Here is a 26908-nt window from a genome sequence, read left to right as displayed (position 1 = left end):
CGTCTTGTCTCTCCTTTCAGATCTTCTTCAGATCCTTCTGCCTTTAAGGAATTGCCCCTTGACATTCCTTATGTTTAACCTCTAACCCTTTTGCATTTGTTTGTACTGTGTAGTCAAATTTTATGTTATTAATTATTTTTTTTAAAAGATTTTATTTATTTGAGAGAGAAAATGAGCATGAGCAGAGGGAGGAGCAGAGGGAGAGGGAGAAGCAGACTCCCCTGTGGAGCACAGAGCCCCACACGGTGCTGGATCCCAGGGCCCTGACATCATGACCTGAGCCGAAGTCAGATGCTTAACCCACTGAGCCACCCACGTGTCCCCATATCATCAATTTTTAAATGGCACTATCCTCTTGCTTCTTGCCGATAGCATACACTTCATATATAAATACATAATAGAAAGAGAAGGCAGGGCGCCTGGCTGGCTCAGTTGGGAGAGCGTGTCACTCTCGATCTCAGGGTTGTGAGTTCGAGCTCCATGTTGGGTATAGAGATTACCTAAAAATAAAATCTTAACAACAACAACAAAAAAAGAATAGCCAACACTCCAGGAGCATTGATTATGACAAAACTATTGAAATGATATTTGTGCTACATCATTTAAAGAAAATGAATGAAGGTTGCCTCCTGGCGATTAGTACTTCATCTCTGCTAGTGGAGTATTCATAAAGACAAAGTGTAACGAAATCATGGAAATTATTATAAATTAGGCTTCCTGCCACCCCTGCCGACCCCTGCCCAGCTAGCCCAGTGCTGAATACACGTCGGTGTAGAGAAAGCTACCAGAATCTGAAGAAAAAAAAATGTTTATTAAATGTCCTCTGTTTATGATTTTTTCCTGATCAATTAAAAGCTTTTAATCTATTAATTAATCTTGTCATTACCTTCCATAGTGCGCATTTCCTATTTCACTTGTGGTTTTTAAGATGTGCCGCAAATTGTAGAAATTAAATTTTATATGACTTGATACTAGAGGATTGGCCGGGCAAGAGGAGGAAGTTTGTGTTTACCTTATCAGCGTTTAAAATACCACGTTCGATAGTTAGGCATTGGTCGCTCAGCTTAGATGCCTAAGTTGCTACCCTAAGCCCGGGCTGTAAGAGTCTTCGGCCTACATTTTTTTGTTCCTCCTCGGGGAGGAGGGCGGGGCTGAGGCAGCTCCCGGTATAAAAGCCTTCTTCCCTGGCAAGAAGGGAAGGCCGGCAGGATCTTTCCAGGGAAAGCAAATCCTGCCTCACAAACCTCAACCGGTATGTTATCGACTTTTGCTTTTCGCGTCTCTATAAAACGTTGCCGTTGTTGTAACTTGTAGAACAGAGGGTGAATAGAGTGTGTTTGGCAAGGACATCATTTAGCTTTTCTAGGAAGATTTGAAACTGAGACAAAAGGTGAAATTTCTCAAGGAGCCGTGGGGTTAAGCAAAATACTAGTTCACAGATCTTTAGGGTACTCTTTTGGATTTATTTAGAAGTGGAGCCTGTGCTAGGTTTTTGAATGATTTAAAATACGATTACAGCTTTTATTTTCTGATTGACGGAGTCAGAAATGTCCTCAAATGAGCCTTATTAAAAGATTCACTGGCATCTTAACTCTGCAACTATCTAAAAGCCATCCTATGTTCTCAGACCTATCAAGGACATCACAAAACAGGTTTTTTTTTTTTTTTTTTTTTTTTTCATGGTAAAACAGGTTTTTTTTTTTTTTTAAATCAAGACTACAATGGAACCTAAATTAGCATCAAGAAAGATGTATTCAGACAGTCAAAAGTCTTTGATAAAGAAGCAAGACATATTTCACTTACTTTTACATTTAGCTTCTGAAACACGCTCACTGCTTATTTAGAAGCAAAAGGGAACTACTGGGGGTTGGATAATTAGAGGTTTTATTTCTATTTAATTTTGAGGCCGTGATTGCCAATGCTGACTTCTTCAGAGTTAAGATTCTTAAGCAGAATACAAATACACTTACGGTTGGGGTTTCAGCTCCTCAGCTGTTTCGGGAGTGTGAGGAGCTTTCCTTCAAGGTTGTGACTTTTGATTTGTGATTCTTTAAAATTTGGAACAAAGTTGGTGTCGCCCATTATTCATCTTGTCTTGGCTAAGAATTGATGTTATTCTTGGTACCTGTGAAGACAACAGGATCCAGGCACTTAGGGACTCCCTGCCTTTCCTCTTATCCTGGGGGTGGGGGGTGGTGGTGGGGAGGGCTCACTGCAAACAGCACCTTCCAGCTCATTTGCTGCAGGGACTCACTTCCTGTCTCTCACCTGTCCTCTTGGGGCGAGAGACACTGGGATCAATTGACTTTGGGGGCTCCCCTGGGGCTTTCACCATTGGGATTTTACCTATCAATGCAAACTTCAAAAATGTGGCTGACAAAAATATGGCAGTTAGAAAAGCAGGATAATTCCTGTAATGAAACAAATTCTCCAGGGTGAATGAGGCAGGGGAGGCTAGGAGTACATGGACCCTCGAGGGTCCGTTGTCGCTCCTGTGTGCACCCCGGCAGGCTCAGGCCAGAATGGGAATTGAGAAGATTTCTCTGGATGGTGTCATTTCTATTTGGAGCTTCTGCAAGTGTCATACTCACCATTATAATGAATAATTGATGGGAGCAAAGAGTGGAGATGGCCGTGGTTTGGTAGGGCCCCTTGGAACGTTCTTTCAGAGCGTGAACCACACAATTCCTCTCCTTCAGTGTTTGGTGAGGAAAACTTCTCCCGTCTCCTTTACCATATGGAGACTTAGATATACGTCCTGCTTGGAAAGGACATCTCAGGACTGGTTTGACTGTGGTGAGAGGCAGGTAAGCCGTAGTCTCGAAAATGTGCCCCATGCCATTCTTGTATTCGGACAGTAACAGAGCAGATTGGTTTTTGGTTTTGGTTTTGGTTTTGGTTTTGCAACGGGCTCACAGGGTGTAAGAGTATTCCGTTGGGAATGGGTGATATCTAGATTATTTAAAATTGCTGATGAGCATCAGCAATAAAAAATAATATTAGGCCAAACTCTCCCCTGGCCAGGTTTTGATTCCTTGATTTAAATTTTAATAGTGTACTAATACAATATAAATGACAATCTATCTCTTCCCAAAGAGGTATTAAAGTAGCACACAAGAGCTTAATGTTTAAGGACTAGGCTCTCAGACCAGCCTGTTTGAGTTTGAGTCCTGTATCCTCTACTGATCTGCTGTGTGACTTTGGGGAAGTTGTCTAACCTTTCTGTGACTCGGTTTCTTCATCCATTTAAGTGGGAAAATAATAAGGAGGACTGAGGTTCATACATGCGAAGAGCTGAGCATAGCGCCTGGGACATAAGGGACATTACATAAGACATGACCATTATTCATTCCTGGGATTAAGGTGCCATTCACGGCACGATGACATGTGTTTCATGGGCTTTCAGGATGAGCTGCATTGTCCATAAATTCAAGCTGTGACCATAGAAGCACACTAAGGCCAAACTGATATAATAGGGTCTCTGAAGCATCCCAGTTACATGCTCTGTGTTTTAAAAAGATCCAATTACAAGTTCTGAAGAGCCTGGGATTGCAGCCAGAGACAAGAGGGTCATGGGTGCTGTTGGCAGGGTCCTGGGGGAGCGCAGTGGTTCTCTAAATGGGGTCCCCCGACCAGAAGCACCAGCCACACCTGGGAACTTGTTAGAGATGCAGTCTGTGGGCCACCTCAGAGCCGATGAGCACTTTTTGGGGGCCCAGCAAATTCAGTCTGTGCAGAGAACATGTGTCTCTCTGGGTAGGAAATCCGAGATGCCGTACCTTCTGATGTGTGTAGTATCTTTGAGATCTTATTATGAACTTGTGAAAACGTGAAGAGCAATTCAAGTCCATTTTGGTTTTGATTTTTATTGAGGCCATCTCCATAGCGGGTACTAGGGCTCCATTAATTTCATCAGATCCATCAGCAATCTTTAAGAGCAAGGACCATAAATAAAAATAATTGAGATATTGATAAAAATATGAAAGCAAAGATCATACACAGTTAAACAAATAAGTCCTAAGTCTGGCCAGACTCTCGGGTATCTGTACCCTGGGGCCCATCCCTTGGCCTACCCTGGAATCCTTTCCCTGGAGCTTTATGTTCAGGATGCACCTTCCACTTGCCTTCAGGACTTTAGAGGGACCAGGCATAGGTTGTAGGTATAGGTGTCACCAGGTTCCACCTAGGATGCCCCCCCACCATGGGGTTCTTTTTACACGGAAATTATTTTCCTTTTAAATTATTATTTGGACACGATGGTATGTTCAGAGGAAGTTGGAAAACGAATACCGAGAGGTCCCACATACGCTTCGCCCATTTCCCCCAATGGTGACACCACACGGAGCTCTAGCCTAACACCCGAACCAGAAAACTGACTTTGGCGTGACCCACAGACCTTACTGGGATTCCTCACCGGTTTCACATGTGCTCATTTGTGAGTGTATGGTTTTACACACACATTTTAGCAGGGGTACATTGTGTAACCGCCACCACCATCAAGCTTTGGGACGCTTCCATCACTGGGAAGATGCTCCTTTAGAGCCGCGCGCATCTCGCCTCACCCCCTCCCCTGATGCAGGTGCCCTGGCGGCTGCCGGGGGTGGGGACGCCTGGGTTTGGTCCTGCTTGCTCCTGACCCTGACCGGTTCATGCCTTCGCGTGGGGCCCAGCCAGGGTCGGGTGCAGTTAGCTTCTATCAGCTCCTCATGTCACCCGCGTCACCCTCTCCTTGGACCCTCTGCTCTCCTCTTGCTACTCAGCAATGTTGTAGTCAGTCTCTTCAAAACTTTGGGCGCCCACCAAGGAAAAAGTAGAAATTTAAACTGCTAAGAAGTGGTAACACGTGTTCCCCACGTATACCCTCCCCCACCCTGCCCCCTTTTTCCAGAACTACTTGGTGGGTGCGGGTGGCCCCCTTCCCCACCCCAGATCCCACGTATTCCTCTCTGCCCCCCACGCAGCTGAAGATACAATTCCTAGATCCAGTCTTTTCCCTTGGAGAAATGCAAATATGCTCCATCCTCTAGCTTGCAGGAGTTTGATGCCAGCCTTACTCCCCTCCCTCTTGTACCTCATTTTTTTTTCCTGCGGTGCTGTTTGTATAATGGTGTGTTTATTCTTACCTTGAATAATTTCACCAGAACATCTCTAAGCCTATTAGTTTTGCCCTGCAGGAGACCCAGTGTGTGTGTCTGTTTTTTGTTTTGTTTTGTTTTTTTGAACGGAAGATCTGATGTTTTTCGTTGGCCCAGCGAAGATGTATTCTGTTGACTTTTTGACTCTCAGGCCTGCTCTGTGTGGACCACTGTCTTCTTCTGAAAGGCCTGCCACTTACATGACGCATCTCTGTGTGCTCCCCGTGGCCCCACAGGTGATGGCCACAGCAGGGAGTGGCACCGCTGCGCCGAGGAGCTGCATTTGTCGGGGGCAAAGCCTCATGACACACTGGGCGGGTGCTTGTGCCATGGGCTGGTGTCCACTGAACACCTGAGCATGTTCTCTGGTTTGACATTGGGTCACTTGATGGTGCCTGAGTAGGGTGCCAGTTTCCTGCAGAAATAGGACTGGAGTCAATTCTGGAAGGCACTTCACTGGTGGGCCATGAGACTTCTTTTCTGAGCATCGCCCTTCTTCTCTCTTGGTCACAACTGCCTTCGTGACGCATTATAGGACTGGGGACACAACGCTCTCCCCTGAGTCATCCATACCCAGCATGGGCTGTAATCAGAGCACAGTAATAGGACAACAGCAAGCTTTCCAGGGCCGCAATGAAACAAAGCAACCAAACTTGAGTCTGTGTAAAAAGAGCCCATGGTCAAAGTGAAAATTTTAGGTCATTATCTGGTAAGAGTCAAAAAAATATTAGCATTTAAGAATAAGGGGGAAAACCAAAGAAATGTTGGACAGAAAGAATAACAATGAGGCTGCTCTCTGGGTTTTCCTTTATAAGATCAAAAGTCTAAGAAGAGTGGAACAGGTCCTACGTGGGGGGAAAGTGTTGTCAAGTTGTCCACGTGCAGAAAAAGACATTCACATGAGTAAAAAGCTCCTCACACACATATCTTATGAGTCACTCCACTGAAATCATCCCCAGGGACTTCCTTCTAATGCAGGCAGATGAGTCCAGGGTGGACAAGGCAGGTGTGAATAGACTCCCACCGGGCAGGGACACCAGGGATGCATGAAGAGGGTTGAAATCATAGACATAAAATTAATATGAAAATAAAAATTATTCTCCTACATGAAATACAATCTAAAAAAATAGCTTGATAATAACAAGGTAGGTCAAAATCCCAGATTACAATGACTGTCATGGGTGTGTGTGTGGGGGGGGGGGGCAGGTTGGGTAACAGTAGCTCAGAGAGTGACCCAAAGGCAGCGGGCAGATGAGCAAACTTGCCCCAGCGCTGACTTTGTGCCGTTAGTCAGGTTTGCTGTGGGCTCCGTCATTGTTTCCTCCAGCTACTCAGATTGCCTCCTTAGCGTTGCTGCTGAATCAGATACCTTAGGGGTCCTGCTTTGATTCTTACATGTGTGGGACCCAGAGAAAATCGAAAAATCTTAAGGCCGCTCTCGGTGCAACGTTTTATTCAAAAGATACTCAGGTCAGAACAAGAGCACTGGAAATAAATATGAATGCAAGGGCCCAGTGGCAGGCGGACTTCTGAGAAGGCCCAAACCCCCCTGACCCCTCTCTTGGCCTCCTGGTGCTCCTGCCCCTGTGTGGTCCCCTCCCCTGGAATGACGGTGGGACCTAGCGACTTGCTTCTACCAATAGAATAAGGCAAAGGTGACTTGGGACATCACTTGTATGATTAGGTTACACAGCCCATGACTGCCTTGTGGCAGATTCTCTCTGTTGCCCTATCCGCTGGCAGGCTTTGACAAACCAGGTGCCACGCTGGAGGCCCACGGAGCCAGAAACCACGGGGGGCCTCCCGCCACCAGCCAGCGAGGTCCTCAGGACCCGTGGAACTCTACTCTGCTGACAACCAGGTGAGCTGGAGAAGCAGAGCCTTGTCTCATCCAACTTTGAGATGAGACCTCAGCCCCGGCTGGTACCTGGACGGCAGAGATCCCCCCTCGACTGTGCCCAGGTTCCTGACCCGTGGAAACTCTGAGGTCCAAGGACGTGTTGTTTTTAGTAGTCACCTTCTGAGATGGTTTCCCACCCAGCGAGAGAGAACTCATAGGGATGGTTGAACTCAGGAAAACATCCAGAAGATGCCATCCACCTATCTTGCCATGGCCGTACCATGCCCTTTGCCCCAGGCAGCAGCCTGCGCGCCCGGCTCTCCTCACACACTCCTACCATCTCTCACCTCTTCCTCCTGTTTCTCTGGGTCCCTTTGAATGTAAATCTATTCAGCTTCTCTAGGCTACTCCCCATTTTCACTCCACATGGGCCCCAGGAGTGAGCAGATGAAACACGTTTCCCTAGTGGGTGAGGCAAGGGGAGAAGGTGGCGATGCTCACGACTCACTAGTCTTTTCGGCCACTTTGCTTTCCCGGCGACACCTTATTCACTCTTCTTCTTATGAAGTCCCCACACTACTATTGCTAGTAAGGACAGGAGCACGGACGCTCATGTCACCCTGGCACCATGCTGAGCTGCTGTGGGCTCGTCCTATATGATGCTCACCATCTACGGGGTGACGCTGCGGGGCAGCCTCAAGCTTGGCCTTTCCTGAATCCAAGCCCTTGCTGTTGTTTTGTTTTTTTTTCTACCTATTTTTTTCAGTCTTCTTTCCCTCGAAGCTAGATTATATAAATAGATATTTCTCTGTGTGCTGATTCAAGTTCCTTCTGACACTGAATTGTTCATCATTAAAGATGAGTATTTTGACAAGTCTTTTGGTTTTGCCTGAACGTTGGACTCCCTGGCCAGTGGTGTGATGTTTCCTGAACCTTCCTGATGTGTTCACCAACCCCATGATTTTTGAGAAGAACAGCACAGTGAATTGAGTGTGTGCACTACAAGAAATCATCCTCTTCAAATAGGATATTAAACATTGTGAGATGTCCTTGCTGTCATTTTACTGGTGGATTATTTTTTTAAAAAATGTTTTAAATTTAAATTCAATTTAGTTAACATATAGTATAGTATTAGTTTCAGAGGTAGAAGTCAGTGGTTCATCAGTTGCATATAACACAGTGCTCATCACATCACATGACCTCTCTAATGCCTGTCACCCAATTACCCCATCCCCCCACCCACCTCCTCTCTAGCGACCCTCAGTTTGTTTCCTAGAGTTAAGAGTCTCTTATGGTTTGCCTCCCTCTCTGTTTTTATTTTATTTTGTTTTACTTCCCTTCCCCTATGTTCATCTGTTTGTTTCTTAAATTCCACATATAAGTGAAATTATATCATTTTGTCTTTCTCTGACTAGCTTATTTCACTTAGCATGATACTCTCTAGCTCCAACTACATCATCGCAAATGGCAAGATTTCATTCTTTTTGATGGCTGAGTAATATTCTTGTGTGTGTGTGTGTGTGTGTGTGTGTGCGTGTGTGTATACTGGATCTTCTTTACCTATTCATTTGCTGATGGACATCTGGGCTCTTTCCATAGTTTGGCCATTGTGGACATTAGGGTGCATGGGCCCCTTTGAATCACTATGTTTGTATCCTTTGGTTAAATCTTAGTAGTGCAATTGCTGGGTCATAGAGTAGCTCTATTTTTAACTTTTTGAGGAGCCTCCGTTTTTCAGAGCGGCTGCACCAGTTTGCATTCCCGACAGCTTACTGGTGGGGTCTATCAGGGGAGGCCCACCCATGCTACAGGCTATCATTTTCTTGACTGGCTTTTCCGACTTCTAGTTGAGAGTTCCATTCATTTAGAGAAATACACTCAGAGTTAAAGAGAAAATAAGGGGATGGTCCTAGACTTGAAACGCATACTTTTAAGCATCATTACTCCAGTGACCTCCAAAGGGGTGGAATGCCTGGGCCTCTTTCATGTGAATGCCAAATACTGCAAATCTGATCCACAGAGAGAAGTAGTATCCCAGTAGTAACTCTGGAGAGGCTTCAGGACCATATATGGTGGTTATCGAATGCTGTATCATGTTACATTGTGTTCTCGTTTTGGAGTCATGCAATCTTATTTCCCAAGTTGTGTGTGAAACTCCAACTCCTGTTTGTTGGGGTTGTCATGAATAAACCCATCACCTTGGAGCTTGGTAAGCCATCTATAAACTTATTCTTCTTCAAGGACAATAGTGGCACTCTTATCCAATTCAAGAGACTAAGGCTCCAGACGTCCCCCATCTGCCTGTGCAGGTAGGAGATGGGAGCAGGTGTGCAGAGCAGAGTAGATGTTTCAGGCTGTTCTTTGGCAGCAGAAACTTCCTCAGAGGGCACCTTCTAGGATCTTGGATGCATGAATATGATGAAGGCAGGACTGCTCCCACTTATGTGGGAAGGGGTCCCTGAGCCCCTCTCAGCAGGGAGGCCCTAAGGACCCTCTTTAAATTTTTTTTATTATGTTTTAGGATTTATTTTTTTTATTTGAGAGGGAGAGAGAAAGAAAGAGAGAGAGAGAACGAGAGAGAGAGAGAGAGAGAGAGAGAGAGAGAGAACGTGGAGGGGAGGAACAGAGGGAGAGGATAGAAAAACTTTAGCAATCTCCCCATGATCCTGAGATTATGACCTGAGCTGAAACTAAGAATTGTACACTTAACTGACTAAGCCACCCAGGTGTCCCTCGAAGACCCCCTTTTATTTTATTTTATTTTTTTAATTTTTAACTTAAAAAAAATATTTATTTATTTATTTATTTATTTATTTATTTATTTATTTATTTATTTTTAGAGAGAGAGAGAGAGAGAGAGAATCCCAAGCAGGCTCCTCACACAGCCTGGGGCCCAATACAGGGCTCCATCTCATGACCCTGAGATCAGGACCTGAGCCAAAACCAAGAATCAGGTGCTCAACCAACTGAGCCACCCAGGTGCCCTCAAAGATCCCCTTTTAAAACCACACTCTAGGCTTGGCTGTTGTGTGAAGCCCTGACCACCTGTGTGCTGTCCCCATTTCTTCTCTGGAGTCAGAGTCAGGCAGGCCAGGTAGGACCAAGGTGCTGGGGTAGGAACATCAATCAACCAGTTCCTTGTCCAGGAAGGATTTTGGATCATATGTGAGAGGGAAAGACAATCCAAGTTTCTCATCAGTATTTGTTATGTTATTGTTGGCTTTCTTTTCCTTTGATCTTCAATTGGTTATCTGTCTTTGATCAATGACTGTAGGGGGGATCACTTCTGCACTCCTCCCTGCCCCATGAAGCTCTTCTGCCCCACGCTTTGTTATTCTTATAAGGGACACATCTGCCCTGTGCTTTTTCTTTCTTTCTTTCTTTCTTTCTTTCTTTCTTTCTTTCTTTCTTTCTTTCTTTCTTCTTTCTTTCTTTCTTTCTTCTTTCTTTCTTTCTTTCTTTCTTTCTTTCTTTCTTTCTTTCTTTCTTTCTTTCTTTTTTTTTTTTTTTTGCCCTGTGCTTTTATTGCTCTCTGTCCTCTAGTTTTCTTCTCACAAGATTGAACTAAGACCCAACAAATCAGCTGTCGGACCTTCCTCCCATGTGCCCCTGTGGAGGGAAGGTCCACACGGGGTGTCTACACTGGTTGTCTACACAACCCCCATTGCTGAAATGCCGTTGACATTGTCACTAGTTATCTTCCCCTTGCCCAGCCTCTAGATGCTCATCTTATTTATTAAGTATACTTTCCAGATTACATAAGCAATGTATTTAATTTTGGTAAATGTAACAAAGTAAAAAAAAAAAAAAGGAATAAAAAAAAAAAAGAATTACTCACCATCCCACCCCCCCGCCCCCCTCCACGTTAGCATATAGTGGTTAGCATTTTGGAGTATTTACTCCTGGGTGCCTTCTACACATTATCCATGAGGCAGTTATCTTCCCTACAGCTGGAGCTGCCCCTCCTGTGGGCGGCTGAGCCGCCTTTATAAGGAGCCAAGGGGGGAAAGACACACTCAAGTTTTGTAGCTCTAGTGCTTCACCCAAACCCCTGTCTGTGAAGCCTGAGCTCCTAACCACCAGGATTCCTTGCCTCTTGCTTTTTCTTTTTCTACTTGCAACGAATCATAATGATTTCTCCATGCCATAATGATTTCTCCCCCTTAATGGCACCACCCTTTCACTTCTTTTGGGTGGGATGGTCTATTAATGGAAATTTAGGTTGTTTCCAAGTGTTCCTATTAGAAAGAACTCAGCAATGAACGGCTTTTCGATACAACTTTTTTTGTGTTTCTATTTCTTTTATCTAGGGTCTCCAAAGCCAGTTCACGTGGTCGTCAATATTTAAGTGCCTTGCTACATCATTGCCCAGATGCTTTGCAGGCTGTAAAATGGATTCCACCCCCACCCAGTTATCTGGAAGTGTCTGCTTCATCACCTTCTTCCCAACATCAAACAATATTGTCTGAAAACACCTCCTCTCAGTCTCTCATTGTTGTTGGGCTTTTATGACAAGGGAGGCTTGTCTGTTTTCACGTTCATTAGCAATCTGTGTTCCCTCTGAGGTGGATTTGGATTTTAGCCCTTAGCCTATTTTTTCTACTGGGTTTTGTATTGTTTGGCCTGGTAATATGACTTCATTACCTTTCCTTAGCACTGAATGCATTGACTGGTTTCTCCTTGGTGTGATGTTCTTTTTTTTTTTTTTCTTTAAAGATTTATTCATTCATTTGAGAGAGAGAGAGAGAGAGAGAGAGGAGAGGGGGGGAAGGGGCAGAGGGAATCTTAAGCAGACTTCCTGCTGAGTGCGGAGCCTGATACAGGGCTTGATCCCAGGACCCAGGGATCATGACTTGAGCTGAAACCAAGTCTGACACCCAACTGACTGAGCCATCCAGAAGCCCCTACCTGATGTGGCTTTCATTCCGTTCTCCCCTCCTGGCTATGGTCCTATCCAATTCACCCATTGTTTCCTGAGGTTCCTGGGGGAGGTAGGCTGTGGATCTTCTCTTTTCACTCTCCAGGCCCTCGCCTGTGGCCTCTTCTGACCTTTGCCCATGGCCTTCGTTCCTATATCTCTTCTCCCAATGCCCCATCTCCTCTCTCATACACGCTGTTAACTCCTGGTGGTGTTCAGATGGCGGATGCTCACCTGGAGCACCTGTTAGGTAAGGCGTCCTACAGAAGGCCCAAACTCCTAATCAGTCAACCTGAATATCAACTGGCCTCAGAAAAGCAGTTGGAAACGAATACCTCATCTAGGCGCTTGACACGTCAGAACAGGGCAGCTGACTGCACATCTCACGTGACTTGCCCCTTTATATGATTAAAAAGCAAAAATACACCTGTTCCCATTGCAATGAAACAAAGCAGTTTCTCATTGTGAGGCAAATGAAATCACTTCCTGACCGTTGGGGCCCTACTTAGAAGCAATTTGCTGTATGGGGATCAGAGTAAGATACCTTGCAGGATTGATCTGTGGTTTTACAATAATGTATGTAAAGTACCAATTAATACTCTGAGCCTCTCTGTGAAATGTCTGGGGAGAGAAGTAAAGAAGCACTCATTGTTTTAAACAGCCTGTACCAGCTGTTCTGAGTGGGTTTCAAAGAAGCGTCCAGTCTCTGTGGGGTGGGAGAGTTTTGAGGCTGCCTGAGGCGGGGCGGGCAGTGCAGACGGAGAAGTCAGGGCCCTTGGGCTGGGGGTCAGGAACGTGTCGGTGAGCAAGGTCTGGGCCTTTCCACATGCTATGTGGAGCAATTTGAAAGCTGGAGGAGGATTTAGGGTTTGGGAGGAGGTGCTATTTATTTTTTAAAATTACTCACTCAGTAAGTATTTGTATAGATCTCCTCTGTGCACCTCGCCAGGCCTGGGAAGATGGTGCTGAACAAGACAGAGCTGGTCCAGAAGCCAAACAGATCATTAAACAAGCAGGGTTCTGGCAGCTGGGTGGAGTGGAGGTGCCACACCACAGGACCAGTCACCGGGATGTGCCCCCGCCTGGGGTGTCACAGAACACCCTCTGCTCCATAGAGAAGTGGTGAAAACATGAGGTCCAGAGGGTGGGCATCTGGGGAAGAGAGTTCCAGACAGAGGGTGGGACCCTGGGGACAGCTGAGGGCCACTGGAGAGACGGGCTCTTGGATGTGGCATACTGCAGCACTGTCACAGGTAGCTGGCAGAGCTTGGCACCAGAAGAGGAGACCCAGGGAGACCGGGAAAGATGATGTTTTTGTTCTAGAAACGTCGTGTTTACTGTGTCTGCCAGTCGATGCAGGGATGGGGACAGAGTAGCCACTGGTGGTTTTCGTCTGATGCCTGGGCTATGGGTCTGAAGGTGCCTCTGCAGGTTGGAATGGAAGGTCTGAGCGTGGGGAGAGCAGGGCCAGCCCTGGAAGTCTCCCCGTGGGTGCTGAGGCTTCTGCGTCGTCCGCACCGAGGGTTAACAGCCTGCTGCTAGGCCTGAGAGGGAATTGCTGGGTGTCCCTGGGGCCCAAATGTTGGCTCTGAGTTTCATGGTGACCTGGACACCCAGGCTCTGGGCCCCTATCACCATGGGGTGGACCTGGGCCAGGATTCTTCTCAGAGTCCATCCCTTCCTCTAGGTGACACGAGACATTATTAGGGTTTGTTCTTTACATTCCCTTTACTCCAGATCCCTTAAGCTGGAAGGAGCTATTGGGAACCTCCCAAGCGTGGTGGTCTGAGAGGCAGGAGTCCGCCTGGGAGGGGAGCACCTGGAGGGCCCAGTGCCGGTGCTGTTGGCTCAGGGAGGTCCTGGAGGATGAGAGGGGTTGAGGCCAGAAGAGCATGGCAGGGGTGCAGTTACCAATGGGGGTGGGGGCTCTGGGGTGGAGCAGGAGACAAGGCTTTTAAAAAAAATTTTTTAAAAAAATTTGTTTTATTGAAGTTCGATTTGCCAACATACAGTCTAAGCCCCCAGTGCTCATCCTATCGAATGCCCTCCTCAGTGCCCATCACCCAGTCACCCCATGCCCCCATCCACCTCCCCTTCCACAACCCTTTGTGTTTCCCAGAGTTAGTAATCTCTCATGGTTTGTCTCCCTCTCTAATTTTTCCCACTCAGTTCCCCTCCTTTCCCCTATAATCCCTTTCACTACTTCTTATATTCCCCGTATGAGTGAGACAAGCCCTCTTACTGTTTGCGACTCAAACTAACCAGCAGCCCCCCCGCCCTGCCCCTCTGCATTCTCTACAGCAGAGATGTCCTTCGAGGGGGCCAGGCTCAGCATGAGGAACAGAAGGAACGGCACGCTGGACAGCACCCGGACCCTGTACTCCAGCACGTCTCGGAGCACCGACGTGTCCTACAGCGAAAGCGTGAGTCCAGGGCGGCGCTGCCAGAGGGCATCGCTCTGGCCCTTATGTCACTTGGGGGAACCCACGCTGCTTCTTGAAAGAGATCGTACCTCACCGTGTGGTGGTGTGTCCTGCGGTTGTCCTGGGCAAGGGTGGAAGCTTCCTCTCCTCTGCGTTCTTCCAGCCGCCTTATTTTAAACGGTTTTATTTAACACATGGTGACATGATGCACTGGTTGGCTGGCGCTCCCGAAATTCACGATATCGCCCCGTCAACGCTCATTTTACGGCTCGGTGCCTGGTGTGTCGCTGTGGGTCCCGTGGGCTCAGCACCCTGCTCCCCGACTCTGCGGCTGGGTCTCGGTTCGGGTCCTCACATGTCCCTGCAGCCACAGCTTCTAGCCCTTCTCCTGGGCGTCCCTGTCTCCGGTTCCAAGCCCGCACTCATGCTGCCCAGTGGATGTGGGGACATGCCCGTCGTGCTTCCCGGGTGCCGGCAGGGCCTTTTCCTTCCTGGGTGCTGGCAGGGGCCTCTTCCTTCCTGGGTGCCAGCAGGGCCTCTGCCTTCTGTGGTGCCGCCTCCCCTTCCCTGTCCCTGCCGGGCTGCTCGGGCAGGTCCCACTGGCTTCGTGCTCACCCTGTGGGCAGACCCAATATACTCGCTTGTCAGGAAAGGAAGCCGGATTCCAGCCTGCTACCGAGGGCCCCCTGAGCTGCGGTGTCGGAAGTCAGGATGGTGGCCCGCCGTGGGCATGAGGATGGAGAGGGGATCAGGAGGGGTGTTTCTGGGGTGCTGGGCACAGTTGTGTTTAGGTCGGGCTGGAGGTTACATGGGGCTGGCTTTGGCATCTACCAGTGAACTCTAAGAAAACAAACAAGGGGGGCAAACACGGCCCCCCACATTGCCTATTTAAGGCAGTGCTGCTCTCAGGTGCTGCTCCTGTCCTCACCCATCCACACAGAGCGCCTCCATATATATATATATATACTTTAAGATTTTATTTATTTATTCACGAGAGACACAGAGAGAGAGAGAGACATAGGCAGAGGGAGAAGCAGGCTCCCTGCAGGGAGCCCGACGAGGGACTCGATCCTGGGTCTCCAGGATCACGCCCTGGGCCGAAGGCAGATGCTCAACCACTGAGCCACCCAGGGATCCCACCTCCTTAGATTTGACACCTGGTCTCACCTTAGCCCTTGTCCTGCAAGAAACAAATGATGGGCAAAGACAGTGGGGGTCTCTCCTCCAGCCTCAAGCAGTGAGAGACCTCAGGGAAGGCAGGAAAGGCAATTTCCCACCTCATTCTTGGACTCGGGCTTTGGTGCCTCTGGGAGACGGACAAAGCCTGACTCTTTCTTGTGCCACACTCCGTGGCTCCTAAAGGATTTCTGGATGGATTTCCCACTCACGCCCTCTGAAGTGCTGGCAGGCCTCTGGGTAGGGCTTTGGAGACCACCCAAGGATGCCCAGTTTCTGGGGGCGGGGCCCTGTTTGCATCCCTCCTCCCTAGGACACATGCACCTGCAAAGTGCATTTCCAGAGGGAATTTTTAGCAACAAAGCAGTGTTGACACCACCGCTCGCCCACGATCACTGACTTCACAGGCTTATACACCTGTTGAGTTTTCTTCATTTGGTGAAATAGATTTAACGTCAGCTAAGAGGTTAGAAAATATTACGAGGGACAAGGAGCATCATAGGCTTTTAAAATTCCTGTGTTCAGGTAAGCGTAAGAATTACTGTTGCATCCCACACTTTTCTTGTCTGTGGAAGAGAATGTACAAGTGCAAATTTCCAGCCTCAGGAAGAGGAATAAAACGGACACTCTGGTACCCACCACCAGCTTAGGAACAGAATTACCAGGACTCCAGACAGCCCGTCTTGCCCCAGGTGTCATCCCCTCCCTCCTGCCCCTCCCAAGGTGACTGCAAGCCTGCATTTTGTATTACCCATTCCTTGCTTTTAGTTATAAGTTTATTATTTGAATATATTTGAATATTCAAATATGAATATATATATATATATTTATTTATTTCCCTAAACAATATATTCTTGACTTTTAGATGGTTTTGATATGTATGGAATTCTACAAGTATTCTTTTGGGAGTTTGTTTTTTTGAGGATTTTTTTTTGGTGTTATTGTTCATCATTATGTTTTTGAGATTGGTCCACATTGATTGCTGTAGCAACTGAACAGCTTCACTGCTGTTCAGCGCTAGGTCAGGGGCACATCTGTCCAGCCTAAAGGGAACATTTGGGTTTTTGGGCTTTGCTGTTAGGCGCAATGCCACGCGGACAGTTTTGGATATGTGAGCTGGGGGTTCTCTGGGAAACATTTTTAGGAGGGAGCCAGGTGGATGAAGGTAGACATGTCTCCCTCAGGGGGCCTGGGTTTAAGACACGGGATTTATGGGATAACTTTTGTCCAAAGAGCCAGGAAGAGGAGGCATTGCTGTTTCTCTGATGTCTCAGAATGAAGGGGTGTGGGTAGCAGGAGGCAGACCGCGGAATGCACCGTGGATTTTATTCTTCAAGACTGCTTGCCCAGTTTAGGGGCAGCTGATGGCAGCTTCGCTGTTGGGGATAAGGAGTCAAGGCTAACTTTGATGCCAGTGGCCTAACTTGGGAGGCTAAACTTGCATGAAGTTGTTTGAGAACTCGACGACCTGAGGGAAGGGGGTTTGGAGTGCCAACCCCACCTCGCCGGGGCAACAATCCCTGTACGGCTGACAACCCATGGCCAGGCACTCTGAGCTTGTGGGCTGTTCATGGGGCAAACCTACTTCTCTCTCCACGGGGGACAATTTTTAGGGGGATGACTTCACTGGCCATGGTAGACAGTTTTCCAGAGTGGTCATACCAGTTTACTCACCCACCCCGCGTGGGCATACGGCCCCACTACCTCACCCTTCATCCACATTTGGCATCAGCTGCCTTTTTGATTTTTCCAACCTGGTGGGTGTGTGATGGGAAGTCACACTGGTTTTCCTTCACACTTGCTTCATTACCGGTGAGGGTGAGCCTCTCTTCACATATTTATGGGTTATTTGTGTGTCCTCTTTTTTTAAAATTTTTTAAAAAAATTTATTTATGATAGTCACAGAGAGAGAGAGAGAGGCAGAGTCACAGGCAGAGGGAGAAGCAGGCTCCATGCACCAGGAGCCCGATGTGGGATTCGATCCTGGGTCTCCAGGATCGCGCCCCGGGCCAAAGGCAGGCGCCAAACCGCTGCGCCACCCAGGGATCCCTGTGTGTCCTCTTTTATTTGATGCATGCTCATGCCTTTTGTCATTTCCCCCTTAGATCGTCTGGGCTATTGTTAATGATTTCCAGTCCTTTATATAGTCTATCTACCAGTCCTGGAGGAGTGTAGTTTTTTTTTTTTCAATGTATTCTTCATCTCTTTCCAAATAGTTTGCTTTTCCATCTAAAGTGAAGCCTTTGGTGTATAGAAACTTGTGGTTGTTTATCAGAATGAGGTCCCGGATATGCCTTACCACCTCGTCCATGGGGGAGCAAACACAATCCTTGAAGGAGTCTTTGGAATATGTCTTCTCTTGAAAAGCAAGTGTAAGGGGAAAGAATCTGCTTTGATCCATTATTTATGCTAAACTACCAACAAATGCTTACATTCCCTTGGTCGTCCTAGAGATGGGAAAACATAATTTGTATGTGTGTCATGACATTTATTACAAGATAACGCCAAGTTAACTTTCAGAAAAATTTGCATTTAGTTATAAACATTTAAATGTATGTCTCTTTTAAAAACTGTTGTGGTATTCTAAAAGCATGAACGGATGCTTGGTGCTATGACTATGCGGTAAATTCTGGAAAACTTTGAAGTAAGTGTAGATCATATTTAGTATTCGTTAATAACAGCAATGTGTGAGAATAAATTAGTCATATACTGTCCAATGTTCTTTCTCCAAAGGACTTGGTGAATTTTATTCAAGCAAATTTTAAGAAACGAGAATGTGTCTTCTTTACCAAAGATTCCAAGGCCACGTAAGCAACTATTTTCCCTCCGTTTTTGCTTCCATGTTGGAAAATACATTATTAACAACCATTACAACAAACAAACAAATGTTCACTAGTTCATTATTAAAGTTGTTTTCTTCTTGCAATTCTCAGAAATGGTGTGTGAGGAAGAATTTGGCACGTAGCTGGGACTCGGTCCCTAGAGCTATTCCCTAGAGCAAGTCCCTAGAGCGATACCATTTTGTCTTATATTTTTAGCTTTGGCAATGGCTGGTAGAGACTCTAAGAGAAGCTGTCACCCCCTTTGGCGTTTGCTCCCATGAGCCTGGGAGCCCACCTGAGCAACCATGGTGTTGAACGTTGTTGTGTTACAGTGGTCGGCAGAGGACCCCAAACATGAGCGCATGTGGCAATCTGACTGGCTCTTCCATAGGCTGTTGACTTGGGGCCTTCCCATACAATCGGATGTTCATCTACTCTGAGTCACAAGTGTTTTGGAGAATCAAGGCTGGGTTTCAAAAGCCATGGGGAGCAGCCACCAGCAGCTGTAAATGCAGGAGGTGCTCAATGAATGTTAGCTAATGAGTGAGTGAGTGACCAACTGCTGATCTTTCCCATAGATGATGCTTCTGGACCCAAAGAGATAATTTTAGTGCTACCCCCCTCTCATCCTGTCCCTCTGCCTTTCCTCTGTTGCCTGGGGCTGGGAGAAGAAAGAATCTAGTTATTAATTGGTTGGATAGTTGCTGCTGTAGTTTATAATTAAAGCACTGATCTTCTACTGAGTGGCGGCAGCCAACAGAGGAAGGATGTAAGAATAGGCAAGAGCAGGTGCTTTAGAATGAGCCCTGGATCCAACCTTGGCCCTGCTGCCTGCTTACTACATGACCTTGAGCCATATTCTCTTTTCTGAACCAAATTCTCTGATGCTAACGTGCTAGCAAAGTGTACCTCATGGGTTGTGGTAAGGATTCAATGCAGTAACACATAAAATACCTACCATCGTGCCTCAGAGCATAAAAGGGTCCTAATAAATGTGTTTTCATGCTTCGTGTGAATTGGAAAATGAACATCAGAAAAACTAAGAGTCTGTATTTTGTCACTGGTGTAAACTTACTCATCATGAGTTATTTTGACAGTATAAACGTCATGAGTCAGCTCTTTATTACCTGAATGGTTTCAATGAAAGACTTTGCAGTTAGTCTATTTGTTTGACCAGTAGAAAATACAGTTTGGATTCATTCATTCAGTCAATAAATATTTATTGGGCATCTACTATGTCATGGGGACTTATATACTTGAGTACTTATTCTACAATCCCCCTCTTCAAGGCAGTGCTCTTTCTTTCATTCATTCTTTCTTCTTTCTTTCTTTCTTTCTTTCTTTCTTTCTTTCTTTCTTTCTTTCTTTCTTTCTTTCTTTTCAAGATTTTATTTATTTATTTGAGAGAAAGAGAGAGAGAAGGCATGAGTGGGAGGAGGGGCAGAAGGAGAGGGAGAAGCAGACCTAGTCCTAGGACCCCAAGATCATGACCTGAACTGAAGGCAGACGCTTAACTGACTGAGCCACCCAGGCACCCAAGGTAGCTGCTCTTATCATTTGACAGGCAAGGCACATGTGTCCCAAGAGTTCAGTATTTACCCAAGGTCACATGGCCAGTGGGAGATGGATGAAGGACTGGACCCAGGTTTTCTGATTCTTAGCTTGGGTGTTCTGTTTATTCCCTGTCCCTGCCTTTCTAAGAATGACATTGCCTCAGGCACCTAAGCAATTTCTTAGGTGCAGATGTCTAGTCTAATTGGTTTAAGTGAAATGGGTAGTAATGGGAACTTTTGGCTGAAAAGCACAACCAGAGCCAGGACTCAATGACTCCCCGATTGTCTCTTTCCACCTGTTATTTTTGTTGTCATCTGGGTGAGCAAGCTCTTCACAAATGGTGGCAAAGTGGTCACCGTATCGGATATGTTATCAGCTTACCATTTTACCAGTGAGGGAAAGAGGGCCTCATTCAGCAAATACACCAAAAATTCTGGACTGATATTCATAGTTCTTGGCCTGGCTTGGCCATATGTCCACCTCTAAACTCGTCCCTGAGGCTGGGCAATGGGATATGATATGTTCATTGACCAGGTTTGGGCATTGTATCCACATGGATCCTCAAAGGAAAATCAGGGTGCTCCTTCTAACAGAACAGGAAATAGGATGCAAGGTAGGGAAACCTATAGCTATCTACCTTAACGTGCTTGATTACAGCTTGAGTCTGGCTCAAAACAAAGGGAGATGTGAGCAGCCCCCATCTTCACAGCACAAGCAAAGGACGGGAACACCTCAGGGTCTTCTGGTTCCTCTCTTAGAAGGGCACAAGATTGTAGACCAGGGTCAAGACTCTATACTCTTTGAAATTCCCATATTTATTACTATCATCTCTCCATAAGTGGTAGGAATACTCTGTGTCCTCCAAATTACCCACTGGACAAGGAAATCAAATGAAGTGACTATTAATATTGATACCCCGAATTTGCTTGCTTGCCACACGAGCTGACATAGGCAAAGTCTCCCTAGAGAATCCCTGGGATTGCTCGTATGTGCTATACCCAGATTGCTCAAGTCTCTCTGCTCTACCCCTTGTGGATGTCTATTTCTTGAGTGGTCACTTGGGCCTGATGCCCAACCATTGCCCCTACTGGTGGGGGCCCTCTGAAACATTGCTGCCCAGCTTAGGGGCTGCATCCTGGCAATTCTGAGGCTATAAGCCCCTAATCTGGTTTTGCTCTCTTCAGTTTTTACTGCGTTGGCCATGCTGCATTCTAGGTAGAAATAGGGAGGACTCTACTTTCTCTATAGCTACTCTGTGCAGTGAGACTTTCTGCCAGGATGGAAATATTCTATATCTGCACTGTCTAATATGATAGTCACTAGCCACAGATAGGTATCGAGCATTTGAAATGTGGCAGGTACAATCAAGGAGTTGAAATTTTTTAAAAAAGATTGATTGATTGATTGATTGATTGATGATAGAGAAAGAGAGAGAGAGAGAGAGAGAGGCAGAGACACAGGAGGAGGGAAAAGCAGGCTCCATGTCGGGAGCCCGATGTGGGACTCGATCCTGGGACTCCAGGATCGTGCGTGCCCTGGGCCAAAAGCAGGCGCTAAACCGCTGAGCCACCCAGGGATCCCCAAGGAGTTGAATTTATGTAATTTTAATTTTAACTAATTTAAATGTGAGATTATACTGCCACATGTGGCTAAAGGCTACCTTATTGACAGTGTAGCTCTATAGGGTTTGCACTTGATCTGGGAGGAAGAATTAGGGTCCTGATGTTCTTCTGTCTGTTCCATCTCTTTTCTGTCACCCTCATCCCTCCTGTAGGCATCTGCACTTCCTTCCTGGCCTCCTCTCCATTTGTAAATCAATTAATGCAAATTGGTGCTTAGAAGGTTACCAGCCTGCAAACCAAAATGGAGCCAAACAACTCTCTCAGCCAAGGTCCCCTAAAGAACATCCCTACCCTGAGAAGGGAACAGGGCTTAAGAGTCTGTTTTCAGCTGTGGCAAGGACAGGTGGGGCATGGCTTTTCTCTCCCCCATCTTGGTATGAGCTTCATTGGGTGTGGATAGACCCCAATGGGTAGCAAGATGCTAACAGCTAAAGAGAGGAGAGGAAGCCAATGAGGACCCTCGTGGGAAGGACTCTGAGACCACTGGGGAGCAGCCTTGGCTCAGGAAGTGCTCTGGGACTTAGTAAGAGAAAGGACTGAGGAGGTTGAAATCAATTCTAGTTGACTTGCTTTTCTTGGTCAGACTGTGTGATGCCCTGAGAACTGTTCAGAAAGGAGGCAAGATTGCTGCTGATGGTGGGATTTTGCACCCAGGTTTTACCTTGATGTTTATAGTCCTGGAAAATACTGAAAGTCTGACATGCATTTTGAACACAGATAATTTCCATACTCTATAGTAATTAAGACTTTGAGTTATAAGGACATAAGCTAGCTTAACCTAAAAGGGCTGGTTTACTCTAAGGAAACAGTAGTGCCACACAGAACCCAGGAAAAGGCTTGGTCTCAGTCCAGCCGCATAGAGGGGATTGGGGAGCAGGGACAGCCTCACTGGGGTCCACATCATGCGTGTACTCTCCAGCAGAAACCCACACTGATGTATTGTTCACAGCCTCATCCTTAGGAGGGTGTGCTGCATATGAGGATTCCTGCCATGATGTGTTTGTTCCTCATTACATATGGTCTTCATTGCATGGCTTTGGTAGTTACTCTGGGCTTCCAGCACTTCAAAAAGATCTCTGGGGGTGCCTGGGTGGCTCAGTTGTTTGGGTGTCTGCTTTTGGCTCAGGTTATGATCCTGGGGTCCTGGGATAGAGCCCTGCATCAGGTTCCCTGCTCAGTGGGGAGTCTGCTTCTCCCTCTGCCCCCTGTCCATGTGCGCTCTCCAATCAATCAATCAATCAATCAATCTAAAAAAAAGATCTCTGTTAGCAGAGTAACTCATTTCATGTAACACAATTGAGGCCAGTTGCTTCCAGGTAGTAGGATCTTGGTCATAATTAGAATCTGTCTGCTTCTGGAGCAATCCTAAAACCTCCTCCTCAAAGAGTTTTGCTCCATTATATTTTTAGAAGCTGTCACAGAAAAGCATATACTGCTATTATCATTTTGTAAAATGAAAATGTGATCTACTACCACAGAGTATTTTTGGAATTAATCCTACATTTTGCCATTTGTCAAATAAGCTCATCAGTGAAGAGGATCCTTGGGAATACAGCCTTTCCTGTGACAGCTATATAATAGCTATGTATGCTTAGGCTCACCTTCCAGAAGATTAAAAAAAAAAAAAAGTACTTACCTTGCAAAAATCACTGAGGAGTGATGAGGAGCCAAACTATTTACAGGAAGACTAATCAATGTGTTCATTCACTCATTTATGCCTTCATCATCTGGAGGATATTAGCTGAATGTCCTTATATGCCGGGAACAGAGAATATAAGATAAATGGAGTCCAGCTAGAAGCAAACCCTAACAGCATTTCTCAGCTGTATACCTTTATTTGACCCAGCCTACCCAGGGAATCCTTGCTTCAGAGTCACCACATATAGTTGCCCAGGGTGTGCACTGCACAAGTGCTAGGGGCCACAGGCTTATGTCTGCCAGAGGGGGCATCTTTTCTAACACATTGGTGGTTAGGGTGACTACGTACTTTATTTTGAGGGAACACTGATGAACATGATGGAGGCTCTGACTCTACTAGGGCGTGGGCAGCAGATATAAACTGGGATTTTCCTGGGCAGATCAGGGCGTTTGGTTATTCCCTGGTGGTGGCTCTGTCTTGCTCCATTATCCCTTTGCTCTTGCAGAAGAGGGAGAGCTCTACCCTTCTGTCTTATTTCAGTGGCTAAACAGGTCTCTCCCTTTGCTGCTCTCTGGCCTCTTGGGACAGAACTCTGTTCTGCTTCTCCACTGCCCATGGCTCCCTTGAATTCTCAGCACCTTCTGACTCTTGTCTGAAGCCTGATGGGAGAGAGAACCCAGGGGGCCAAGTGGGTGGGGCAGGCAGAAAGAAACCAGGAGAAGGGTGAACAGGGCCCCACTGGGGAGAGTTGCTTTGGCCACATTCACATTTTTGTTGTGGTTCTTGTTCATCTCTTTGGAGACCATGATGGTCAGGAGGCAACACAGCTCTGGATAGAGGAGCCAGGGAGCCACAGCAGGTATTTTTAGATTTTTTTTTTTGAAACTGCATTTTTCTTCTTTTCTGTTGCCACTGCCTCTACTAGTCTTTGATTTGCACAGATGGCACAGCCTGAAAGTCACCCCATGGAGGCTGTGCCACAGTTTCCAACCTCTCAGGAGCCCCCAGGGGAGTGGGATTCTGCTGGGGTAAAGGAAAGGTTTGCTTGCTCTGCACTGCACCGTCCTGCCAGGCATCCTACTGACTGTTCCCAAGACGTCCCCCAAACTGGAGACCAGGCCACCCACCCAGTTAATCCCTGGGTGCGGTGAGCTCAGGCCAGGCCTGCCTCAGAGCAGATTTTCAATCCTTTACCTCTTACTGCCTATCCTTCCATCCTCTTACGACTTCATATATGCACACGTGTCATTTAACAAACACGTACATTTTAGTTCTGTTGCACTTTTCATGGGAAGAAATAGTGTTCACTTATGCAGTTTGTCCTTGTCCAGCCCAAATGATTGAAAGTATCCCAAGCAGCTCACGTTTAGTATGGACAGGAGGGTCTCTCTAATCTCTGGATCACTTAGGAGCCCTGCCAGGGGACCTAGTGTCTCCAGTGAGTACCGTACCCAGGAAGGAGGGCTCATCTCACCTCCAAAAAGCGTTACTGGCTGGGCACACAGACAGGGCTGGCATCCAGGGCTCCTGTGTGTTATGAACCACGCAAGAAGACATAAATGGTCTCCAGGTCTCTAAGGCTTCATCTCCTAATAACCTCATGGCTACGTCCGCAGAGACAGACTCCATGAAGCTACTCCTATATCCCAGCTCTCAGTACAGAGCCAGCCTGTTGGTGGATGGACCATAGACAATAGGGAGAAAACTCCAAGATAGTTTCCAAATAATCAACTGAGATGATGAAGATAGTCTGAAAATAAGACTTTTTTTTTCTCACTTGAAAATTTTATTGGTCAGGGAGAAAGGAAGTCAGCCAGCCCCCCAGCTTCCCGCCCAGGGTTCCACAAGCTCTCACTGCTTCCTGTTGTCATTGATGGGGCGGTTCACGTGCTCGGGGGACGCCAGGAACACCTTGAGCTTGGGTCTGGGCCTGAGGCGTGCCACATAGGCCGAGAGCAGGGGGAGGGAGTCCAGGCAGCTGGGGGCCAGGACCTGGTGAATCAGCAGCAAGTCCAACAGGTTATAGTCTGCGAAGGAGATCTGGTTGCCCACGGTGAAGGCCTGGCCCCCCTCATTCTGGGATAGCAGCGTTTCAAAAGGCTTCAGGTATGTGTGTGCCTTCACATACTCCTCCTTTCCTGCCTCGTAGTTAGTGTAGATGAGGAGGATGTATTTGCAGCGGAGATCCTCCACACCATCATTCACTACATCCAGCAAGGCCGCCGCCTCCTGCAGGTCCTTCCTATAGAGCCCGAGGGAGTGGCCCAGGTGTTGTAGGATGGCATTGGACTGGTACAGGGTGAGGTCTCCGTCCCAGAACTTGGGGAGCTGCCCGTACAGACAGGAGGCCTTGAGTGAGCCCTTCATCCAGGTCTCCATGGTCACCACCTCCTCCTTCCAGCTCTGGCCCTGGTCAACCAGCAGCATGTACATGGCCTCGCAGCGCCCTCGAACAGGGAAGTAGATGATGGTGTAGGGTGGCATGGTTGCAGTGAGGGTGGCGGTGGCGGTGGCAGTAGCTGTGGCAGTGGTGGTGATGGCAGCAGAGCTCTGAAGATAAGACTTGATGGTCAGATCACTTTTTGTATTTCTTGAAGCTAGTAATGCATAGTTTATTCTAAAAATGTGATGAAACATTTAAGGAGGCTTAATGAAATCCGTTCCCTCCTGTCAATATCATCCGACTCAGGGAAAATGTGTGCAAGTGTGGCTATGCCCAGAGCCAGCACATAGAAGGCACCCAGATCAACTCAAACGAGAAATGGAATTACAAGAAACACACCAAGGAATTTCCGACTGACGCCTTTGGGGATATTCAGTTTGAGACTCTGGGGAAGAAAGGGAAGGTAAGCAATGGTTTTCTACTTTAGCTGATTCATATACTAACACAACCTGGACTCATATGCTAATCCTGAGTTACCTTGAATTGTCTAATAGTACAGAGGCAGGAGAGATGAGTAGTCAATCCAAAAACTATTGCAGAAAATGATAAAATAGTCAAAAAAGCTGTGATTAGATTCTGTGCAGCTGGAAGACTTAGCTCATGCCTAGCTGCTACTCAGAGGCCTTTCCCTGAGCACGCGGTGGGTGTTCATGCTACATCTGCGTTACACCCCCTCCCCTGCTGCTACACAAGGCCCATAACCATTTTGGTGCATTGTCCCATTTAGTTGAGTGTATGGCACTCTTGGGAATGCATATGGCTCTGAATAAGGGGACACTTACATTTCAGGCTTGTCCACCAGGTGTTACAACAAGGTCTAAGGACTGGCAGGTGGTATCCTCAAATGTTCCTGGGTCTCTGTCTCCATGGCAGCCCATCCATAGGCAGCGGGAAGCCTGGGCCTTCACTCCTTACAACCCAGGGCCTGTGTTTGCAGCCCTGGAAGCCGGCTCACTGCTGTACCTTCCCAGGGCCCCTGCCCCAGGATGCACCATCACCATCTCTTGCCTGCCCACAGCTTCCCCTACTTCGTTTTGTCCCCTGGTCCACAGTCAACGCTAGCGCTGGAGGACTCATCGACTCTGCTTCAAACACCTCACAGGTGCCCTACAGCCTTTAGGCACATTCCTGAGCCTAGGATAAATTCTCCAGCTGGCCCAGAAAGGCCCATTGGTGGCACCCACATTGTAACCCCTCTGTCCCAGCCTACTGTTTTCCTCCCCTTCCCCGCGGGGACCCCCGTTGGCTGCTGGTCCGTGCACCTCTCCCATTCCACAGGAGCAGGTGGCTGGGACAGGTGCCGACCCCGACCCCAACACTTTCCCTCTTCCCCGCA

The 26908-nt window shown here is 47.1% G+C and overlaps 2 protein-coding genes across 2 annotated transcripts in view; one reads left to right on the top strand and one right to left on the bottom strand.

Annotated features, from left to right (window-relative positions):
• The first annotated feature begins 14199 nt into the window (after positions 1–14199).
• TRPM8 (transient receptor potential cation channel subfamily M member 8) overlaps positions 14200–26908 on the top strand; it is a 76146-nt gene continuing 63437 nt past the window's right edge. Inside the window, exons 1-3 of the mRNA XM_041767598.1 lie at positions 14200–14316; positions 18226–18299; positions 25819–25975. Of these exons, the coding sequence (XP_041623532.1) occupies positions 14200–14316; positions 18226–18299; positions 25819–25975 (348 nt within the window). The remainder of the gene's footprint in view (positions 14317–18225; positions 18300–25818; positions 25976–26908) is intronic.
• Positions 24893–25613, bottom strand: LOC121497865 (glutathione S-transferase P-like). Its single transcript, XM_041767599.1, has one exon. The coding sequence runs from the start codon at positions 25611–25613 to the stop codon at positions 24981–24983; it is 633 nt and encodes a 210-aa protein (XP_041623533.1). The 3' UTR covers positions 24893–24980.

This window comes from Vulpes lagopus, chromosome 8 (genome assembly GCF_018345385.1).
Source record: "Vulpes lagopus strain Blue_001 chromosome 8, ASM1834538v1, whole genome shotgun sequence".
Classification (NCBI taxonomy): domain Eukaryota; kingdom Metazoa; phylum Chordata; class Mammalia; order Carnivora; family Canidae; genus Vulpes; species Vulpes lagopus.
The sequence above is the reverse complement of the archived record's forward strand: the minus strand, read 5'-3'. Positions and strand labels throughout refer to the sequence as shown.